Source organism: Heteronotia binoei, chromosome 5 (assembly GCF_032191835.1).
Source record: "Heteronotia binoei isolate CCM8104 ecotype False Entrance Well chromosome 5, APGP_CSIRO_Hbin_v1, whole genome shotgun sequence".
Classification (NCBI taxonomy): domain Eukaryota; kingdom Metazoa; phylum Chordata; class Lepidosauria; order Squamata; family Gekkonidae; genus Heteronotia; species Heteronotia binoei.
In genome coordinates this window covers 12,957,496-12,979,586 of record NC_083227.1, presented here as the reverse complement: position 1 = coordinate 12,979,586, position 22,091 = coordinate 12,957,496, and the positions used below count along the sequence as shown (strand labels likewise).

General features: G+C 48.5%; 1 protein-coding gene across 6 annotated transcripts in view; it reads left to right on the top strand.

The window, feature by feature from the left end:
• Positions 1 to 22,091, top strand: part of LOC132571063 (zinc finger protein 883-like) — a 661,721-nt gene that overhangs the window by 38,362 nt on the left and 601,268 nt on the right. The window contains exons 1-4 of one of the 6 annotated variants that reach the window (XM_060237707.1): positions 3,339 to 3,425; positions 8,751 to 8,841; positions 15,216 to 15,345; positions 18,316 to 18,405. The exons of 1 other annotated variant lie outside the window; for it this stretch is intronic. In XM_060237707.1, coding sequence (XP_060093690.1) covers positions 8,782 to 8,841; positions 15,216 to 15,345; positions 18,316 to 18,405 — 280 coding nt within the window. In that variant the 5' untranslated portion in view covers positions 3,339 to 3,425; positions 8,751 to 8,781. Of the gene's footprint in view, positions 1 to 3,338; positions 3,431 to 8,750; positions 8,842 to 15,215; positions 15,346 to 18,315; positions 18,406 to 22,091 lie in introns of those variants that run through there. 4 more of the 6 variants (XM_060237706.1, XM_060237708.1, XM_060237717.1 and 1 more) reach the window with 4 other exon arrangements.

The window sequence follows — 22,091 nt, the reverse complement described above, 5'->3', positions numbered from 1 at the left end:
GTTGTAGGCAAAAAACATCTGGAGAGCTACCGTTGGCCACCCCTGGACTAAGACATGATTTACAATATACCAGCGGTTTTATGTTATTTCACAATATATTGAGTCCACTGAGGTGGTGCTAAAGGGTTGGAGTATTCCGTGGGCGGGGGGAAGGTGCAGTCTTTCCCGGGGGATTGTAGGGTATGTATGTATGTATTTATTTATATTTATATTTATATCCCGCCCTCCCCACCAAAACAGGCTCAGGGCAGCTTACATATTCATGTAATATAAAGCAGTCAGTAGCTTACCTCAAAAGGACTCCAGCATTTCTATAAAACTACACATTCATATTCTAGGATTTCAAGGAACTCCAGGGGGAAACAACAACCAAACCACGCACCGATCAGAGCAGAGGGACTGGTTAGACAAAAAAGACTTTGGTCTGCTGGAAGGAAGGAATTCAACAAGCCTGAACAGTTTCTAGTTTTGCCAACCTCCAGGTGGCACCTGGAGATCCCCCCCAATTGATCTCCATGTGACCCAGATCAGTTCTGGAGCAAATGGCTGTTTTGGACGATGGTGACTACAGCATCCTACCCTGTTGAACTCCCTTTCCTGCCCAAACCGTACCCCCCCCCCAGCTCCACTCCCATAGCTGGCAACCCTATATGTAAATTATTGCGAGATATACTTAATTGTTCTCTATACTATGTCTTATGAAGAAAAAAAAAATTGAAGTTAACATTTTCCAAAATGTGTCACAAGGTGGCATCTTGTTGTCAAAGATGAGAACTTGCTTCATTCTTTGTGTGTGTATGTTGCCAGGTGCCACCTGGCCACTGGGAGGGGATGGGCATAGAACTGCCAGAGCCGGGATGGGAAACATTTGGACGTTTGGGGATGGAACCTGGGGAAGACAGGGACCTCTATGCAATACAATTCCAATAACCTTTAATGGTATAACAATAGTTTACAAAAAGGAATGAGCATACAATTTGCCCATATGCCAAGATAAAACAATATCCCCTGCGCAAGCACCAGTCGTTTCCGACTCAGGATGACGTTGTTTCACAGCAGACTTTTTTACGAGGTGGTTTGCCATTGCCTTCCCCAGTCATCTACGCTTTCCCCCCAGCAAGCTGGGTACTCATTTTACCGACCTCGGAAGGATGGAAGGCTGAGTCAACCTTGAGCCGGTGACCTGAACACCCAGCTTCCACCAAGGATCGAACTCAGGTCGTGAGCAGAGGTTAGGACTGCAGTACTGCAGCTTTAACACTGCGCCACGGGGCTCTTTAAAACAATATAGATACATCAAATTGTAACACCATTTGATAGTAATAATAGGCATAAAAAGGAGGGATACGACTCCATAATTGTTGTTCAGTCGCACAGTCAAGTTCAGCTCTTTACGACCCCATGGACGAAGTCACGCCAGGCCCTCCTGTCTTCCACTATCCTCCAAAGTCTGCTCAAATTCGTGTTTGTTACATCAGTAACGCTGTCCAGCCATCTCATCTTTTGTCTTTCCCAGCACCAGGGTCTTCTCCAGTGAGTGCTCCCTTCTCATTTGGTGGCCAAAGTATTGGAGTTTCAGCTTCAGCATGTGACCTTCCAGGGAACAGGCAGGATTGATTTCCCTTAGGACTGACTGATTGGATTTTCTTGCAGTCCAGTTCCAGAGTCCACCCTAACTGAAGCAGAAGTTACATTTGCATCATGCTGCAAAAGTGTTGGATTCTGTATGAGTCCATGCTCCTCGATTTGGGGGGGGGTTCCCCTTAAAAAACTCGAGGATCCCTGAATCTCCTCCCCCCCTCAGATGCCAAAACCTTTTTCTATTCCACTTTCATTTAAATTTACATTTCTTATTCCAATTGACCTAAAAATCCAGTTTCTCTCCTGGCTTTGGGGCGGGGTGGGCAGCAGAATAACAGCCTGAGCTTCGCAGGGGACGGGGGATGTCTTCATTTATGTGCCAGACATCAAGGGACATTTCCCAGCAATTCCCTTCTCCCTCTAGGGTCTCTTTTTAACCTGTGATTAATCTGCGGGCCCGTGGCACAGAGTGGTAAAGCAGCAGTACTGCAGTCTGAACTCTCTGCTCACGACCTGCATTCGATTCCGGCGGAAGCTGGGTTCAGGTAACCGGCTCTAGGTTGACTCAGCCTTCCATCCAGCTTGCTGGGGGGCGGGGGGAGTGTAAAAGACTGGGGAAGGCAATGGCAAACCACCCCGTAAAAAGTCTGCTGTGAAAATGTTGTGAAAGCAACGTCACCCCAAAGTCGAAAACGACTGGTGTTTGCACAGGGGACCTTTCCTTTCCTATGATGCAAATGTAACTTCTGCTTCAGTTAGGGTGGACTCTGGAATTGGACTGCAAGAAGATCCAGTCAGTCCTAAGGGAAATCAACCCAGACTGTTCCCTGGAAGGTCAGGTGCTGAAGCTGAAGCTCAAATACTTTGGCCACCAAATGAGAAGGGAGCACTCCATGGAGAAGACCCTGATGCTGGGAAAGACAGAAGGCAAAAGAAGAAGGGGATGGCAAAAGATGAGTACAGAAGAACAGATGCTTTCGAGCTGTGGTGCTGGAGAAGACTCTTGAGAGTCCCTTGGACTGCAAGAAGATCAAATCAGTCAGTCCTAAGAGAAATCAACCCAGACTGTTCCCTGGAAGGACAGATGCTGAAGCTGAAGCTCAAATACTTTGGCCACCAACTGAGAAGGGAGCACTCCCTGGAGAAGATCCTGATGCTGGGAAAGACAGAAGGCAAAAGAAGAAGGGGACGGCAAAAGATGAGATGGCTGGACAGCGTTACTGATGTAACAAACACGAATTTGAGCAGACTTTGGAGGATGAGGAAAGACAGGAGGGCCTGGGGTTGTAAAGAGCTGAACTCGACTGTGCGACTGAACAACAATTATGGAATCGTACCCCTCCTTTTTATCCCTATTACTACTATCAAATGGTGTTACAATTCGATGTATCTATATTGTTTTAAAGAGACCAGTGGCGCAGAGTGTTAAAGCTGCAGTACCGCAGTCCGAAGCTCTGCCCACGACCTGGGTTCGATCCCCGGCGGAAGCTGGGTGTTCAGGTAGCCGGCTCGAGGTCGACTCAGCCTCCCATCCTTCCGAGGTCAGTCAAATGAGTCCCCAGCTTGCTGGATGGGGGGGAAAGTGTAGATGACCGGGGAAGGCAATGGCAAACCACCCCGTAAAAAGTCTGCCGTGAAAACGTTGTGAAAGCAACGTCACCCCAGAGTGGGAAACGACTGGTGCTTGCACAGGGGGACCTTTCCTTTCCATCCTCTCCAAGGGTTAAAGCGAGAGAGTCCTGCGTCCTAGAGAGGCACCTATGGGGGGGGGAACCATTTCCGGCTTCCGTCGTTGAAGAAGCCACGTTTGAATGTCCCGGGCTGCTGCTTGAATGCTTGGAAAGGTTGGGTGAGCTCCAAGGGTATGGGGGTGGGGGGGAGGAATAAAGAAATGGGGCGAGGGTCTGCATTGCAGTGCAAGACCCTCCAAGTGGGGAGAAAGGAGGAGGGGTGCATTTAAATGGGAGAGAGAGGAGACCCTTCCCCTCCTTGCATCAAGTAAAACCTGCTTTCAGCAAAGGCGAGGGAATCTCTAGAGTAGATCCAGGGAAGAAAGATTTGCAAGAGGCGCAAAAAGAGACTTTTGGCCCCGGGGGTGGGTGGGATGGGTCAACCCTGGGGAAGAACAGAAGATTTGAGGCTGGAGCGGGGAAAGAGGAGAGATCTCCCCCTCTTCATGCCCCTCGTTGTCTTCCCCGCCCGGCCACAGTAGGCTTTTGCCTCTTCCCCAACAATGCAGGCATCGCCTTTGCTTTTTGGGAAGCGGGAGGTTGTGGGGAGGGTTGCAATATGATTGCCAGGTCTGTGCTGGAAGACCCCTGGAGTTTTTGTGGGGTTGGATCCAGGAGAGCGCGGGGTTTGGGGAGGAGTGGGGCTTCAGCATAGTACAATGCCATAGAGTCTCCCCCCCCACACACCTCAAAGCAGCCCTTTTCTCCAGAGGAGCTGATCTCTGCCAGCTGGAGATCAGTTGGAAAAGCCGGAGATCTCCAGGCTCCACCTGGAGGCTAATACGCAACAAAAGTTATAGCGGCCGGATTGCTAATATATTGTGACAAACGTATAGAATATCAGATCACACGAAGACTGAAAAATCAATTCCCAACGTTCCGCAATTACGCCAATGGAGTCCCGATGTACAGGAAGTCGACTTGATTACTCCTGCTTCAATTCCTCTTCCAGCATAAAGATAAAGGTCGTCCCCTGTGCAACTCTGGGGTGAGGTTGTTTTCACGGCAGACTTTTTACGGGGTAGTTTGCCATTGCCCCGTGGCACAGAGTGGTAAAGCAGCAGTACTGCGGTCTGAACTCTCTGCTCACGGCCTGAGTTCAATTCCAGCAGAAGCTGGGTTCAGGTAGCCGGCCCAAGGTTGACTCAGCCTTCCATCCTTCCGAGGTTGGTAAAATGAGTACCCAGTTTGCTGGGGGGAAAGTGTAAAAGACTGGGGAAGGCAATGGCAAACCACTCTGTAAAAAGTCTGCTGTGAAAACGTTGTGAAAGCAATATCACCCCAGAGTGGGAAACGACTGGTGCTTGCACAAGGGACCTTTACTTTCCTTGTCATTGCCTTCCCCAGTCATCTACACTTTCCCCCTAGCAAGCTGGGGACTCATTTTACCGATCTCGGAAGGATGGAAGGCTGAGTCAACCTGGAGCCGGTTACCTGAACCAGCTTTTGCTGGGATCGAACTCAGGTCGTGAGCAGAGGGCTCCGACTGCAGTACTGCAGCTTTACCACTCTGCGCCACGGGGCTTTTTCTTCCAGCGTAGGGTGCTCCGTAAATAATATTTCAATTTGGGCTAAGAATCCCAGCTACAAATACAAGTTGATGGGGTGTGAACTGGCAGAGACTGATCAAGAGAGAGATCTTGGGGTCATGATAGATAACTCACTGAAAGTGTCAAGACAGTGTGCGTTTGCAATAAAAAAGGCCAATGCCATGCTGGGAATTATTAGGAAGGGAATTGAAAACAAATCAGCCAGTATCATAATGCCCCTGTATAAATCGATGGTGCGGTCTCATTTGGAGTACTGTGTGCAGTTCTGGTCGCCGCACCTCAAAAAGGATATTATAGCTTTAGAGAAGGTGCAGAGAAGGGCAACTAGAATGATTAAAGGGCTGGAGCACTTTCCCTATGAAGAAAGGTTGAAACGCTTGGGACTCTTTAGCTTGGAGAAACGTCGACTGCGGGGTGACATGATAGAGGTTTACAAGATAATGCATGGAATGGAGAAAGTAGAGAAAGAAGTACTTTTCTCCCTTTCTCACAATACAAGAACTCGTGGGCATTCGATGAAATTGCTGAGCAGACAGGTTAAGACGGATAAAAGGAAGTACTTCTTCACCCAAAGGGTGATTAACATGTGGAATTCACTGCCACAGGAGGTGGTGGCGGCCACAAATATAGCCACCTTCAAGAGGGGTTTAGATAAAAATATGGAGCACAGGTCCATCAGTGGCTATTAGCCACAGTGTATGGAGCACAGGTCCATCAGTGGCTATTAGCCACAGTGTATGTGTGTATATAACATTTTTTGCCACTGTGTGACACAGAGTGTTGGACTTGATGGGCCATTGGCCTGATCCAACATGGCTTCTCTTATGTTCTTATGTTCTTAATCAAAGGACAAGTGCTCATAAAAATGTACAATTTCTATTTCCGATAGAAAGATGGGACACAAAGTCTCCACTAAAAATTTCAAACCGGCACTACGGTCAGAGTTCTGGTTTGAAATTTTTAGTGGAGACTTTTTGTCCCGTCTTTCTATTGGAAATTCTTCTGCAGTCAGTTGACGCATCAGAAACCGTCAGTGTATATTTTTTTCTGAGCGCTTGTCCTTTGGTTGAAATATTATTTATGGAGCACCCTATGCTGGAAGCAGGCGTAATCAAGTCAACTTTCTGGACATCGGGACTCCGTTGATGGAGCTGTGGAACTTTGGGAATTTCAGTCTTCATGTGATTCGATAGTGTATACGTTTGTCACAATATATTAGTAATCTGGTCACTATAACTTTTGTTGGATATTTGCACTCCATAAGTGACCTTTCTCTATCCACCTGGGCCTGGCAAACCAACCGTTGCAAAATCCGGATGGGGAAATTTCTGGAGATTTGAGTGGAGTGCCTGGGGAGGTGAGGGTTTGGCCAAAGGAGGAAGCTCAGAGAAGTCTCATGTTAGTAAGTTTAAAGTGGTGATTCTGGGACCAAAAAAAAATATCTCAGTTTCAAGTCTAGGCTACTGGGGTCTGAATTTACTGAGACCAAGAGGGGAAAAAATCTTGGGGTCGCTGTGGAGGGCTCAAGGAAAGTGTCATCCCAGTGCACTGTAGCAGTGAAAAAGGCAAACTCTGTGTTAGAGATTATTAAGAAAGGGACTGAGAATAAAATGACTAATATGGTAATCAGTGGTGCCTCTAAGCCAAGTTAGTGTGAGCTTGCTCGCAGCTTTTTAGCTTCTGCCTCACACATTTTGCAGTTGGGACCCTCTGCTCACGACCTGAGTTCGATTCCAGCAGAAGCTGGTTCAGGTAGCCAGCTTGAGGTTGACTCAGCCTTCCATCCTTCTGAGGTCAGTAAAATGAGTCCCCAGTTTGCTGGGTGGGGGGGGAAGTGTAGATGACCGGGGAAGGCAATGGCAAACCACCCCGTAAAAAGGTCTGCCGTGAAAACATTGTGAAAGCAACGTCACCCCAGAGTTGGAAACGACTGGTGCTTTCACGTGGGACCTTTCCTTTTCCTTCCACACATTTTAGACTTAGCTCAGGAAAAATGGCCCCAGAGCACACTAATTTATGCAGTAGCTCACAACTTTAATGACAGTAGCTCACAACGTAGAATTTTTGCTCTCAAGACTCCACAGCTTAGAGGGAGTATTGATTGTAATGCCCCTGTATAGATCTGTGGTGTGGTCTCCTCTGAAATACTCTTGTGCAGTTCAGGGCAACCAAAATGAAATAATGGGTTGGAGCACCTTCCCTGGAAGAAAAAGTTGAAGAGTCTGGAACTTTTTTGGTTGAGAAAAGTTAGGGCTCAGGGGGGACAGAGTAGAGGTTTGTATCATTTATGTGTGGGGTGGAGACGGCGGACAAAGCGAACTTTTCCCCCCTCTCCCAAAAGACTAGAATTCAAGGCCGTCCAATGAAGCTCGTGGGCAGTAGGTTCAGAGACAGACAAAAGGAAAGGTTACTTTACACAGAGACTGACTGAAGTGTGGAGTTTGGTGCCAAGGGATGTGGCGATGCCCACATTAGGTGGACAAGAGCTAGGGAATACATGTCCTTTTGTTTTACCTAGACTTTCAGCAACAGCAATTAACGGGCAACTTTCATTACCTCTTATAGTTATCCAGATCAAATGGTCTTCCAATTTATGACACTATTTTGCCATTTGATCCTTTGCATCCGTTTACACTTTTAACCCACCGGCTACATGTATTTCAGCCCACCGTACGCTGTCCCCTCGTCTGAAGACGTATGCCTGCACACGAAAGCTTACATTCTGAATGACGCTTTGTTGGTCTTAAAGGTGCAACTTGACTCCAGCTTTAAAAGGGGATAGGATAGATTTGTGGCGAATAAGTCTATTAATGGCTTCTAAACCTGGTGGCTGAGGGGAACCTCAGTCTTAGCCTCGAGCGGAGGCGGCTGAGAGGTGATAGGATCACCATCTTCAAGTACTTCAAGGGCTGTCATATAGAGGAGGGTGTGGAATTGTTTTCTGTGGCCCCGGAAGGTAGGACCAGAACCAGTGGTTTGAAATTAAATCCAAAGAGTTTCCGGCTCAACACTAGGAAGAACTTCCTGACCGTTAGAGCGATTCCTCAGTGGAACAGGCTTCCTCAGGAGGTGGTGGGCTCTCCTTCCTTGGAGGTTTTTCAACAGAGGCTAGATGGCCATCTGACAGCAATGATGATCCTGTGAATTTAGGGGGAGGCATTTGTGAGTTTCCTGCATTGTGCAGGGGGTTGGACTAGATGACCCTAGAGGTCCCTTCCAACTCTGATTCTATGAAAAGAATTTCTGGCTCAACGTTAGAAAGAACTTCCTGACCGTTAGAGCGGTTCCTCAGTGGAACAGGCATCCTCGGGAGGTGGTGGGCTCTCCTTCCTTGGAGGTTTTTCAACAGAGGCTATATGGCCATCTGACAGCAATGATGATCCTGTGAATTTAGGGGGAGGCATTTGTGAGTTTCCTGCATTGTGCAGGGGGTTGGACTAGATGACCCTAGAGGTCCCTTCCAACTCTATGATTCTATGATTCCACATTCAGAGGCACTAATCCTCTGAATGCCAGAGCTAAGAGGCAACATTAAGGAAGGCCTCAGCCTTTGCGCCCTGCTGAGGAACTGATTGGCCCCTGTGTGAGACAGGATATTGTACTGGATGGACCGCTGGTCGGATCCAGCAGGACTCTTCTTATGTTCTTACCAGGGGAAGGTAGTGGCCTTTGTGCCCTGTTGTGGGCCAGAGGAAACGGTTGGCTACTGTGTGATACGGGGTGATGGACTAGATGGGCCATTGGTCTGATTCAGCGGAGCTGTTCTTATGTTCTTATTTCCAGGGTCTTGAATTGTGCTCTGTTACAAACCTGCAGAGACACTCTGGGGAACTGGAACATAAATTGTACGTGTGGCAAAAAAGGGTTTCCCATCTTTTGTCTTTTTCAGACTCGCAGGCAACAGCAGAGAGAAATCCTCGATGCTTTCTTCGCTATCGCCGTGTGGTGGTGGGAAAGGAGCCATCATGAGGCCTGCTCAAGTAAGGGGGTGCGACCACTGGGGACATGGGAATGGTTTCTTCTCTGTCACAGGGCTCACCAAACCAGGCTCTTTGCCCTTGGGTCTGTTCAAAACCTATCTTGAATTACATATGCAAAGCGGCAAGGACAATAAAACAATCCTGGTTATGAAACTCCAGGTGAGGCCTAGAGCTCTCCTTGAAATCATCACTGATCTCCAAAATACAGAAATGGGGGGTTGAGGATTTTTAGCATCACACCCTGCTGAGCTTCCTCCCTATATTCTGCCCCCTTCAAGCAACATCCCCAAATCTTGGTATTTCAGAAACGAATTAGCTGCCCTAGTTGGAGGTCTAGATGTTGAGCTTTGCTGGAAGTTCTTCAGCCAAACCAAAAAAGTATGTGTGCGCTGGTGTGTGTGTGTGTGGGGGGTGATATTCCCTCTGGAGCAGGGTATCCCAAACTCCCCCCCCCCCCATGGCACAGTTATTTTTACACTTCTTCATGGCCCACTAAAATTCGGGGGTGGAGCCAGGAGAATTTGGGGGTGGAGCCGGGAGACAGGAATTATGTCACAGAGACGGGGAAAGGAAGGAAGGAAAATGGAGCTCAGGTTTTGCAGCTTGTGTCAGTCTTCAAGGCTAGCTTTTTCTGCACAACACAGAGATGGGGGAAGCAAGGAAGCAGAGCAGAACTCATGCTTTGCTGGGGGCGGGGCTAGTTTTGGCTTTTCTTGTGACCCGGTATTGAGGCTTCTGTGGTCCAGTGCCGGGTCGCAACCCTGCAAATGGGAAACACTGCTCTGGGAATAGCCCAGTTTTCCATTCTTGACAGCTGGAAGGCAGCTGTTGAGAAAATCCTTTACAGAAGTCTGGAAATGTTCACTTGTCCTGTAGTAAAAAGACCTGGGTTTCTACCAGTACCTGGTAGGACAGAGAAACAACGCTGCTGTCTCCTTGGAAACAGGAAGGTTTTGTGGGGCAAAACCTTTGTTGTTTATTGATTTGATTCATTTATACTCCGCCTTTGTCCTCAGTGGGGGCCAAATGTAACTTACATAATTCTCCTCTTCTCTGTTTTATCCTCACAATAACCTTAGGAGGTAGATTAGGCTGAGAGTTTGTAAGAACTTCCTGACCGCTAGAGCGGTTCCTCAGTGGAACAGGCTCCCTCGGCAGGTGGTGGGTTCTCCTTCCTTGGAGGCTTTTAAACAGAGGCTAGATGGCCATCTGACATCAATTAGGATCCTGTGAATTTAGGGGGAGGTGTTTGTGAGTTTCCTGCATTGTGCAGGGGGTTGGACTAGATGACCCTGGAGGTCCCTTCCAACTCTTGGATTCTATGAACTGGCCCAAGGTGCCCCAGCGAGTTTCCAATACAGAGTGGGGATTTGAACCTAAGTTTCCCATATCTTAGTCAGACAACCTCATCACTACACCATGCTGGCTTTCATAAATATTTTTTAAGGTGAACCAAAATGCTCTATTCTCATCCCCTTAGTGGAGAGGCCAGTGATCAGAAATTCAGTTCTGTGGGAAATGTGGGAGACAGTATTGGGATATGATTTTTCCTGAGTATCTTCCATCCTCTGAAAACCAGGACCTGGAGGCAACCTCAAGGGAAGGCCTCAGCCTCTCTGCCCTGTTGTTGGCTGGCCGCTGTATGAGGCAGGATGCTGGACTAGATGGGCCACTGGTCTGATCCAGCAGGGCTCTTCTGATGTTCTTATGAAGGCCTCAGCCTCTCTGCCATGTTCTTGGCTTTCCAAAGGAACTGGTTTGCCCCTGTGTGAGACAGGATGCTGGACTAGATGGGCCACTGGTCTGACCCAGCAGGGCTCTTCTGATGTTCTTATGAAGGCCTCAGCCTCTCTGCCGTGTTCTTGGCTCTCCAAAGGAACTGGTTTGCCCCTGTGTGAGACAGGATGCTGGACTAGATGGGCCCCTGGTCTGATCCAGCAGGGTTCTCCTGATGTTCTTATGAAGGCCTTGGCTTCTGTGCCCTGTTATTGGCTCTCCAGAGGAACTGGTTTGCCCCTGTGTGAGACAGGATGCTGGACTAGATGGGCCACTGGTCTGATCCAGCAGGGCTTTTCTGATGTTCTTAAGAATGGAAATTCTAATGTTGCTCAGCTCAGAAATGCACTAAGGGAAAGGAAGGATCAAAATAGTCAACAACCTTTGTTCACTACTTTGGTTATAACTCTATTTTTAATATTCCCAGGTAGTGACAGCCAGTTTGGTGTAGTGGTTAAGTGTGCGAACTCTTATCTGGGAGAACCAGGTTTGATTCCCCACTCCTCCACTTGCACCTGCTGGAATGGCCTTGGGTCAGCCATAGCTCTGGCAGAGGTTGTCCTTGAAAGGGCAGCTGCTGTGAGAGCTCTCTCAGCCCCACCCACCTCACAGGGTGTCTGTTGTTGGGGAGGAAGGGAAAGGCGATTCTGAACCACTCTGAGATTTGGAGTGGAGGGTGGGATATAAATCCAATATCATCATCAACAACATACAGGGACTCTTTGTAGGTCTTATTAAAGTTGATTGTGTGCACTTTACGGGTGATCTAAAAATGAATAGAAGTGTTGTACACTTTCTCCCCAACCCAAAGGAGGAAAATAGATGCTGAAGTGAGGAATTCATGGGGTTGAGGCTGTGCTACTACCGGCAGCAAGCTCCTCTTCAACGGCTTGGCCATAAATTTATTAGAAAGCTGAATGCAAAAGCTCAAGGATCTACATTGGTGGTACTCATTCTGTGGCTAACGGAGAGGCAAATTTATAGTTTTCATACACCCAGAATGTTTGGGGCCCCTCTTTTTCTGGGGGAAAAGCCACAAACCCTCCATGTTTGCCACTCCTCCCTTCAAATCAGCATGTACAATATGTGCTATAGTTGAGAATGCACTTGCTTTGGAACGTAGACTCCATTGGGGCAACCACCATAAAGACCCTGATGGGGTTAGATGCCAATCTGGAGTCCGCTTATGCTGAAGAATTCAGCGGAGTCTTTTAAACAAAAGCCACTACTTCCTTGGGTACTTTGAGCCCAATCCCTCTCTAATTACGTCGGGTTATTAAGGCCAACGTCATGATGCAATGTCACCCCAGAGTCGGAAACAACTGGTGCTTGCACAGGGGACTAGAATAATAGAATCACAGAGTTGGAAGGGACCTCCAGGGTCATCTAGTCCAAGCCCTTGCACAATGCAGGAAACTCACAAACACCTCCCTCTAAATTCACAGGATCTTCATCGCTGTCAGATGACCATCTAGCCTCCAAGGAAGGAGAGCCCACCAACTCCTGAGGAAGCCTGTTCCACTGAGGAACCGCTCTAACAGTCAGGAAGTTCTTCCTAATGTTGAGCCAGAAACTCTTTTGATTTAATTTCAACCCATTAGCTCTGGTCCTACCTTCTGGAGCCACAGAAAACAATTCCACACCATCCTCTATGTGACAGCCCTTCAATTACTTGAAGATGGTGATCATATCACCTCTCAGCCACCTCCTCTGCAGGCTAAACATGCCCAGCTCCTTCAGCCTTTCTCCATAGACCCCTCACCATCTTCGTCGCCCTCCTCTGGACCCGTTCCAGCTTGTCTATATCCTTAAAAATGTGGTGCCCAAAACTGAACACAAGACTCCAGGTGAGATCTTCCCAGAGCAGAGTAAAGCGAAACCATCACTTCACGTGATCTCGATACTATACTTCTGTTGATACAGCCCAAATTTGCATTTGCCTTTTTAGCCACCGCATCACGCTGTTGACTCATGTTCAGCGTATGGTCCACTAAGACCCCGAGATCCTTTTCGCACATACTACTGCTAAGACAAGTCTCCCCCACCCTTTAAACATGCATTGGATTTTTCCTACCTAAATGCGTAACTTTACGTTTATCCCTGTTAAAATCCATTTTACTGGTTTTCGCCCAGTTTTCCAGCCTGTCGAGATCCAAAGCGCAACGGTGGACTGGAAACGAACCTGGGCTACCGGAAGCGCCAGCATTCACTGAACTGACTCGACGAGCAACTGTGGTTGTTGCACTTGAGGGTCCCCAGATAACGGATCAGCGCCTGATGAAGCAGCCATCTGGGAAATGGGTTCGTTACCGGTCCACCGTTGCGCTTTGGATTCAACATTTGGGACGTTTATGATTCTCAGGACTTTTAGTCCAAAATCCAGCTCTGTGGAGGAAATTGGAGCTTGGGCTCTTTAAGAGCTGTGGCGAAGACGCAGTCAGCATGGACTAGTGCTTCTTAGTTACTACCTCGAGTCAGCGACTGAATCGCAACTGGGTTGTAATTGAAATGTGCGGTTCCTTACTGTTTGTTGAATATATCCATTCTTTGCAGTATTTTGTTTTGCCGTGAGCCTTGTGCTTTTTTTCTGCTACCCAGTTACGTGTCATGCAAGGAGAGCGTTAAAAAGGAGAGCGTGCCCTGGCTCTGCTCTCAGCCAAAGACCAGTGTGCTTTTCCATTTTGAAATCCCCTCTCTAGAAGCTCCTTCCTCCTAGAGGTTGAGCAGAGGAGTCAAAGAAGGAGGAAGCCAGAGCTGGCAGCTGATTGGTTGCTTCCTGTGAGTGCTGGCCATCCCTCTGTCCTCGCGCTGCAGGCTGGTAGCAACAGTGGGGCCTGGGAGGGGCCACGCCCATCCTTTCACACACCCCTCCAACTATATGGCCCCTCCATTGGAGGCCCCCCAATCTGACCTCTTTGCTCACCGCCACTCTGAACAAGTAGTCGCATCGCTGCAGGTCTTTTTGCTTTTTTCTTTCCCTTTCCCTAACACACCTTGCAGAGCAAAGGAGGAGGGGGGGGGTGAGAGTCAAGAGGTCACTGTTTCTCTGAATGCCCCTGCATAAATCGATGGTGCAGCCTCAATTGGAGTACTGTGTACAGTTCTGGTCGCCCCACCTCAGAAAAGATATCATTGCGTTGGGAAAAGTCCAAAAAAGGGCAACTAGAACGATTCAAGGGTTGGAACACTTGCCCTATGAAGGAAGGTTAAAACGCTTGGGGCTCTTTAGCTTGGAGAAATGTCAACTGCGGGGTGACATGAGAGAGGTTTACAAGATTGTGCATGGGATGGAGAAAGTAGAGAAAGAAGTCCTTTTCTCCCTTTCTCACAATACGAGAACTCATGGGCATTCAATGAAATTGCTGAGCAGTCGGGTTAGAACGGATAAAAGGAAGTACTTCTTCACCCAAAGGGTGATTAACATGTGGAATTCAGTGCCACAGGAGTTGGTGGCAGCTACAAGCATAGCCACCTTCAAGAGGGGACTGGATAAGCATATGCAGCAGAGGTCCCTCAGTGGCTATTAGCCACAGCTTATGGTTGGAACTGTCCGGGGCAGTGATGCTCTGTATTCTTGTGCTTGGAGGGGGGGCACAGTGGAAGGGCTTCTAGCCCCACTGGTGGACCACTTGATGGCACTTGGGTTTGGGTTTTTTTGGCCACTGTGTGACACAGTGTTGGACTGGATGGGCCAGTGGCCTGATCCAACATGGCTTCTCTTATGTTCTTCTGTGACACAGTGTTGGGCTGGATGGGCCAGTGGCCTGATCCAACAGGGCTTCTCTTATGTTCTTATGTGACTCAGAGTGTTGGACTGGAGGGGCCATTGGGCTGATCCAACAGGGCTTCTCTTATGTTCTTATGTGACTCAGAGTGTTCGACTGGATGGGCCATTGGCCTGATCCTACATGGCTTCTCTTATGTTCTTCTGTGACACAGAGTGTTGGGCTGGATGGGGCATTGGCCTGATCCAACAGGGCTTCTCTTATGTTCTTATGTGACACAGAGTGTTGGGCTGGATGGGCCATTGGCCTGATCCAACAGGGCTTCTCTTATGTTCTTATGTGACACAGAGTGTTGGACTGAATGGGCCACTGGCCTGATCCAACAGGGCTTCTCTTATGTTCTTATGTGACACAGAGTGTTGGACTGGATGGGCCATTGGCCTGATCCAACAGGGCTTCTCTTATGTTCTTCTGTGACACAGAGTGTTGGACTGGATGGGCCATTGGCCTGATCCAGCATGGCTTCTCTTATGTTTTTATGTTAGAGAGGGGCACATGAGAAAGGGGTGGGGGCAGCAGAGCTGCTGCGACTGCCCAGGAGAAGGGGGGTTAGTACTCAAGGCAGTTTACAGTTCCAAGAGCCCCGGGCTGGCAAACAGCCCCTCCAAACAACAAATCCTGCTGCGGGCCCCACCAAGCATGAAATCCTGGCTATAGCCCTGTCAGGCTGACCCCAAGGAGAGCTGGGAAGAGAAAAACTCAGGGCCCAGATGCCTGCCTGGATGCTGTTACTCATGAATTGTTTTCATACCCATGTTTATCAAGAACCAACTTTCCAGTGTTGAAAATAATTACTTCTTCCTCCTCCTCCAGGATCCTGCAGTGTCCTTTGATGAGGTGGCCGTGTATTTCACCCCGGCGGAGTGGACCCTGCTGAACCCAGCCCAGAGAGCTCTGTACAAGGAGGTCATGCTGGAGAATTTTGGGAATGTGGCCTCTCTGGGTGAGGGATCTTTTCTCCTTCACTCTGTTGAGTGTGGCTAAGACTCTTCTTTGTTCATAGTTAGAAAGTTGCTGTTGAGGAAGGATGTTGTCAGGCGCTTTGGCTAAATAATGCCTTCCTGTCTACACATCTGGGAAGGGTTCAGGGTTCTCCATGCATAGACGTGAGGCTCTGTCTAGGAGTCTTTGGACCACATAAGAAGGCCTCAGAAGCAGGGCCGGCTCGCCCACTAGGCAAACTAGGCAGTTGCCTAGGGCGCCGAGAGGCGGGGGCAGCAAATTGGGTTCTCCCCCCCCCCCGCTGCTGCTAGCCCCCTCCGGGCCGCCGTCTCCGCCCCCCGGTGCTCCATTTGCCTGCCCATTGCTGCTAAAAGCAGCGGCGCCCCGTTTGCTCTCTTCCCCCTGCTTGCTGCGGCGAAAGGAAGCTCTCTTAACAAAATGGCCCCAGGAGGTATTACCAAACCTTCCGCTCTGTTAATAAAATCAGTAGCGTCCTTAATAAAGCTAGGTATTTTTTTTCTACGAAGGGTTTTAAATAATAATCAACAAATTGTGAGAGGGGTTCTAACAAGGACTCAATTCCAGAAACTATCGGGCGGCCTGGTGGTGGGAATATACACTTGTGAATCTTTGGGAGTATATAAAAAATTGGCACTCTCGGTTATGCAAAAATTCATATTCTTTCTGTGTAATATAACACATTTCTCTAGCCTCATCTAAGATGATCTTAACAAGTCTCGTGATGTTCTCTGTAGGGTCTGATGGTAACAGGTCATAATACATTTTATCCGATAGTTGTTTCTCAATCTCTTTACAATATTCTTGTCTGTCCAAAACAACAATCGCTCCCCCTTTAAGTTTAAAGACTAAATCGGATTTCTCAGACAATTCCTGCAAAATCCTCCTATCCTGTTTATTCAGATTATTTACACAAGGTCTCCTATTTGACTCCAACCTCACAATATCCTGTAGTCCCAACTTTTCTTTTTCTTTTTTTAAGTTTTGAAAGTTTTATTGGTTTTCTAAAAAGCTGAGGGTAATGGGTAAGAGGGAAGAGAAAATTATAGTTACAAATATATTCTAATCTGCATGTAGTATACTTTCTTAGAATACAAATATTGTCACATATTATTATCTCTTAACTTTAAATCATCAGCATCAAGATAATGTGTTTTGATACATTTATGTTGTACGTCTTCTTGTTGAAGTACCTATTCAAGCTAACATTTCCAACAAAAGTGGTATTATAGTAGAGCAGGGGTGGCCAACGGTAGCTCTCCAGATGTTTTTTTTTGCCTACAACTCCCATCAGCCCCAGCCATTGGCCATGCTGGCTGGGGCTGATGGGAGTTGTAGGCAAACATCTGGAGAGCTACCGTTGGCCACCCCTGCAGTAGAGGATACAGGAAAAAGGAGATATAAATTCACACCAAGGAATCAAGAGTTTTGAGTTACCTAGCCAGATATGTCGTTTCACCCAGTATTTTTTTTGCTTAGATTTCCCAGCCAACAACTGGGATAAGTAGTCCAGCTCAGCCATTGTAGTACCAACTTTTCAAACACCATCATGGGTTGGAGAAAGTGGGCAGGTCAAAGCAGGGGCTTTCTTCCAGGGTGGTCTTATCTCACCTGTGCTGCAGTGTGGCAGTGGAGGAGACCTGGCTGGCTTCTCTGCTGGTTTCATAAGTTAAGAACATAAGAGAATTCATATTGATCAGGCCAATGGCCCATTCGGTTCAACCCTCTGTGTCACAGAGTGGCCAAAAAACCACAAGTGCCTTCAGGAGGTCCATCAGTGAGGCCAGGACACTAGAAGCCCTCCCACTATGCCCCCCCCCCACCAAGCACCAAGAATACAGAGCATCACTTGCCCCAGACAGAGAGTTCCAACAACACGATGTGGCTAATAGCTACTGATGGACCTCTGCTCCATATGCTTATCCAATCCCCTCTTGAAGCTGTCTAGCCAGGTTTCAAGTTTTAGGTAGATAGGCAGAAGGCTAGGTACAATGGGCTACTTAAAACCTGACTTGCCTGAATCTTAGATTACTGTAATGTTTACACACTTAGCGAAGTTTTAGTTGACCTGATTTCTATTGTGTGCATTTTTCTGTACTTCTAGGATTACTTTTCACCTGTTCATCAAATTCTTGCCTAACACCAAGAGCATGCTTTATTTTAAATAAAACCATTATCTCTAAGATCATAAGAACATAAGAGAAGCCCTGTTGGATCAGGCCAGTGGCCCATCCAGTCCAACCCTCTGTGTCACATAAGAACATAAGAGAAGCCCTGTTGGATCAGGACAAGGGCCCATCCAGTCCAACACTCTGTGTCACATAAGAACATAAGAAAAGCCCTGTTGGATCAGGCCGATGGCCCATCCAGTCCAACACTCTGTGTCACATAAGAACATAAGAGAAGCCATGTTGGATCAGGACAATGGCCCATCCAGTCCAACACTCTGAGTCACATAAGAACATAAGAAAAGCCCTGTTGGATCAGGCCGATGGCCCATCCAGTCCAACACTCTGTGTCACATAAGAACATAAGAGAAGCCATCTTGGATCAGGCTGATGGCCCATCCAGTCCAACACTCTGTGTCACATAAGAGAAGCCCTGTTGGATCAGGCCAGTGGCCCATCCAGTCCAACACTGTGTCACACAGTGGCCAAAAACCCCAGGTGCCATCAGGAGGTCCAGTGGAGCCAAGACACTAGAAGCCTTCCCACTGTTGCCCCTCCCAAGCACCAAGAAGACAGAGCATCACTTGCCGATGGGAGTTGTAGGCAAAAAACATCTGGAGAGCTACCCTTGGCCACCCCTGCTCTACTCGTTCAGCGCTCCACCACACCCCTATTATTTGCCTGATGTGCCTGCAGGAAGATAGTCAGCTTTGAAGAGCTGAACTGATGCTCATAGAGTAGAATTGTAACTTTCTGCTTTTCTTTTCTTTTTTAATGATGAAAAGGACCAGTGATGGCCAAACCTGACCTCATCTCCTGGCTGGAAGGAGAAGAGCGTTTCTTGCTGTTTTCGGCTGAAGAGGAAGGATTGGCAGGTATGTGGTGGGACAGTGCGTTTCTTTTGCTTCTTTCCTAGGGGCTGGTTCTCCAAAGAGCTGGGGCAGATGCTGAAAAGGTACCTGTAGGGGTTGAGGAGCAAATAATAATAATAATAATAATAAATTTTATTTGTACCCCGCCCTCCCCCGCCGAAGCAGGCTCAGGGCGGCTAACAACACAGTACATTAATAAATAAAACATTAATAAACAACATAGTAACCAATGGTGCATTAATTAAAACCATTACATTAAGAACATTAAATTAAGCATTAACTTAACCTTAAAAACCAGTAGAACATTAATTAAAACAAACTATAACATTATCATTGACGCTATTCTAGTTAGTGCTAATGGCGGATTTTCTTCGTTGTAAAATTGTACTTCAGCTGTTCATAAAAGCTAATTTAAAAAGAGTGGTCTTGCAGGCCCTGCGGAACTGATCAAGGTTCCGCAGGGCCCGCACCTCCTCTGGAAGTTGGTTCCAGAGATATGGGGCCGCAGCCGAGAAGGCCCGTGAGCGGGTGTTCTGTAGTTTAACTTCTCTTGGCCCAGGGGTAGTCAGTCTGTTTTTTCCTACTGACCTCAGTGCTCTCTGGGGCTCGTATGGGGAGAGGCGGTCCTTCAGGTAGGCCGGACCTCGGCCATATAGGGCTTTAAAGGTAATAACCAGCACTTTGTACTGGACCCGGTATACAATCAGCAACCAGTGCAGCTCGCGTAGCCCCGGCCGTACATGTTCCCATCTTGGGAGACCAAGCAGCAGCCTGGCCGCCGCTTTCTGCACTAGTTGTAATTTCCGGGTCCGGCACAGAGGCAGCCCCATGTAGAGGGCGTTACAGTAGTCCAGTCGTGAGGTGACCGTCGCATGGATCACCGTCGCTAGGTCCCGACGCTCCAGGAAAGGGGCCAACTGCTTCGCCCGCCTCAGATGGAAGAATGCTGACTTGGCAGTGGCTGTTATCTGGGCCTCCATTGATAATGAAGGCTCCAGCAGGACACCCAGACTCTTCACCCGCTGCGCCGCCTTTAGCTGCACACCGTCGAAGGTCGGGAGGGATATTTCCCCTCCTGGAGCGCCGCGACCCACACAGAGAACCTCTGTCTTTGCCGGATTTAACTTCAGCCCACTCAGTCTAAGCCACGTTGCGATAGCCCGTAACGCCCGATCCAAGTCTCCCGGGGCGGAGGCGGGCCGGCCGTCCATTAGCAGATAGAGCTGGGTGTCATCAGCATATTGATGGCAGCCCAGCCCAAACCTCCTGGCAATCTGGGCAAGGGGGCGCATATAGATGTTAAATAACATCGGGGAGAGGACTGCTCCCTGAGGCACCCCACAATCTAGTGTGTGCCTCTGGGATCGTTCTCCCCCAATCGCCACCCTTTGTCCCCGACCCATGAGGAAGGAGTAGAGCCATTGTAAAGCAGACCCCTTAACCCCAATGTCGGCGAGGCGGTGGATTAGTAGCTGATGATCGACCGTATCAAATGCAGCCGACAGATCTAATAACATCAGCACCGCTACACCGCCTCGATCCAGTTGCCGTTGGAGGTCATCTGCCAAGGCGACCAAGACCGTCTCCGTCCCGTGACCCGGTCGGAAGCCAGACTGGCACGGGTCCAGGACAGAAGCGTCATCTAGAAATCTCTGTAGCTGCAATGCCACTGCCCTCTCGATAACTTTACCTAAAAATGGTAAATTAGACACCGGTCGGTAATTCGCCAATTCGGCCGGGTCTGCTGTAGATTTTTTCAGGAGGGGACGGACCAAGGCCTCTTTCAGAGGCGTTGGAAAACGCCCCTCTAAGAGGGATCTATTTATGATGTCCCGTAGAGGACATCTAAGCTCCCTCTGGCAAGATTTAATCAGCCAAGAGGGGCAAGGGTCCAGATCACATGCTGTTGGGCGAGCAGCAGAAAGAATTCCATCAACTTCTTCCAGGCTGAGTGGGTCGAAGTGGTCCAGCAGTAAATCTGAAGACAGGCGCGGAGCCTCAGTTTCACTCACTGTATCTAATGTGATAGGCAGGTCTTGGCGGAGTGACGAGATTTTATCTGCAAAATATTTCGCAAATGCCTCACAGCCTATCTCCAATTCTCTAACGTTTGGTTTGCCTTGTGGCAGTGTTACAAGATCTCCAATTACCCTAAACAATTGTGCTGGGCGCGAATTTGCAGATGCAATCCTGGCTGCAAAGTATTGTTTCTTTGCAGCCTTGACTGCCATCTCATATGACTTCATAAACGTTCTATAGGATGTTATCGTCACTTCGTCCTGAGTATGCCTCCACCGCCTCTCTAGTCGTCTGAGCCCTTGCTTCAGCTGGCGTAACTCCAAGGTGTACCATGGAGCCAGCCTCATGCGAGGGCGCAGAGGGCGCCGGGGTGCAATTTCGTCAATGGCCCTGGATAGTTGGTCTTGCCAGACTTCCACCAGGTCATCGAGGGAATTGCCAGTGGGCCAGGGATCCCTCAGGGCCGTTTGGAACCGTTCCGGGTCCATCAGGCCCCGAGGGCGAGCCAAAATAGGCTCTCCGCCCATACAGGGTTGGGGTGACATCTCCATACGGGCCTTAAGGGCTAGGTGATCCGACCATGGAACCGCTTCATCTGCGATATCGTTCACCAAAATCCCAGACGCAAAGATCAGGTCTAGTGTGTGTCCGGCCTGATGCGTGGGTGTTGTGACAAGTTGAGAGAGTCCTAGTGTCGCCATGGAAGACACTAGGTCCATCGCCTGAGTGGAGGCCGTGTCATCGGCATGGACATTGAAGTCACCCAGGACCATAAGCCCTGGGCACTCCAATGCCCAGCCCGCCACTGCCTCCAATAGTGATGGTAAGGCGCTGGCTGGTGCGTTAGGCGGACAGTACACCAGCCAGATCGCCAACCCCTCTCCAACATCCCACCACAGACCGACACATTCGATGCCATCGATCTTTGGGGCCGGGAGAGCCCGAAAGGAGTAAGCCTCCCGTATGAATAATGCCACTCCTCCCCCCCGCCCGTTACTCCGTGACTGGTGAAGGACCGAGTAGCCTGGGGGGGTCATCTGGGAGAGCGCTACTGTCTCTCCGTCCCGCACCCAGGTCTCGGTCATGCAAGCCAGGTCCACGTCCTGCCGGAGCAAGAACTCCTTAAGGGTCGAGGTCTTATTATTGATGGACTTGGCGTTGCATAACACCAGTGACGGAGACAAGCATTTCCTCTTAAGCCCACTACCTGTCACCGTTGGGATGGGCAATAGACTGGAAGGTGGCCGAGCACTGATTTGTCTCTGTCTCCTTCCCTTATATAATTGTCTATTCCCACCGCCATATCTTCCCCTCCCCAGGAGCACTGGAATCCCCTGGGCCAACATCTACGTTAACTTGAAATGAGCTCACAGTATACTCCTCGCAGTTGTTCCCAATTATCTTCACCTGGCTTTCACTCTATCCTCCCCTATCTGTTCTTCTAATACTTGCTGCTAGTTAACTAATTATCATAAATAATTAATTTAGTAGTCCCCTCAGTTTCCCTTCCAATTAATTAGTATAATATTAAATTAATCAATTTCAGCACCATTAATAAACAGAACATCCCTCCCCCCTACCAATTGATGTGCTGAAATTATAAATATAATTACATATAAGTTGATATATATAAGTATATTATAAAAATCAATCACTAATTATTTGGCTAA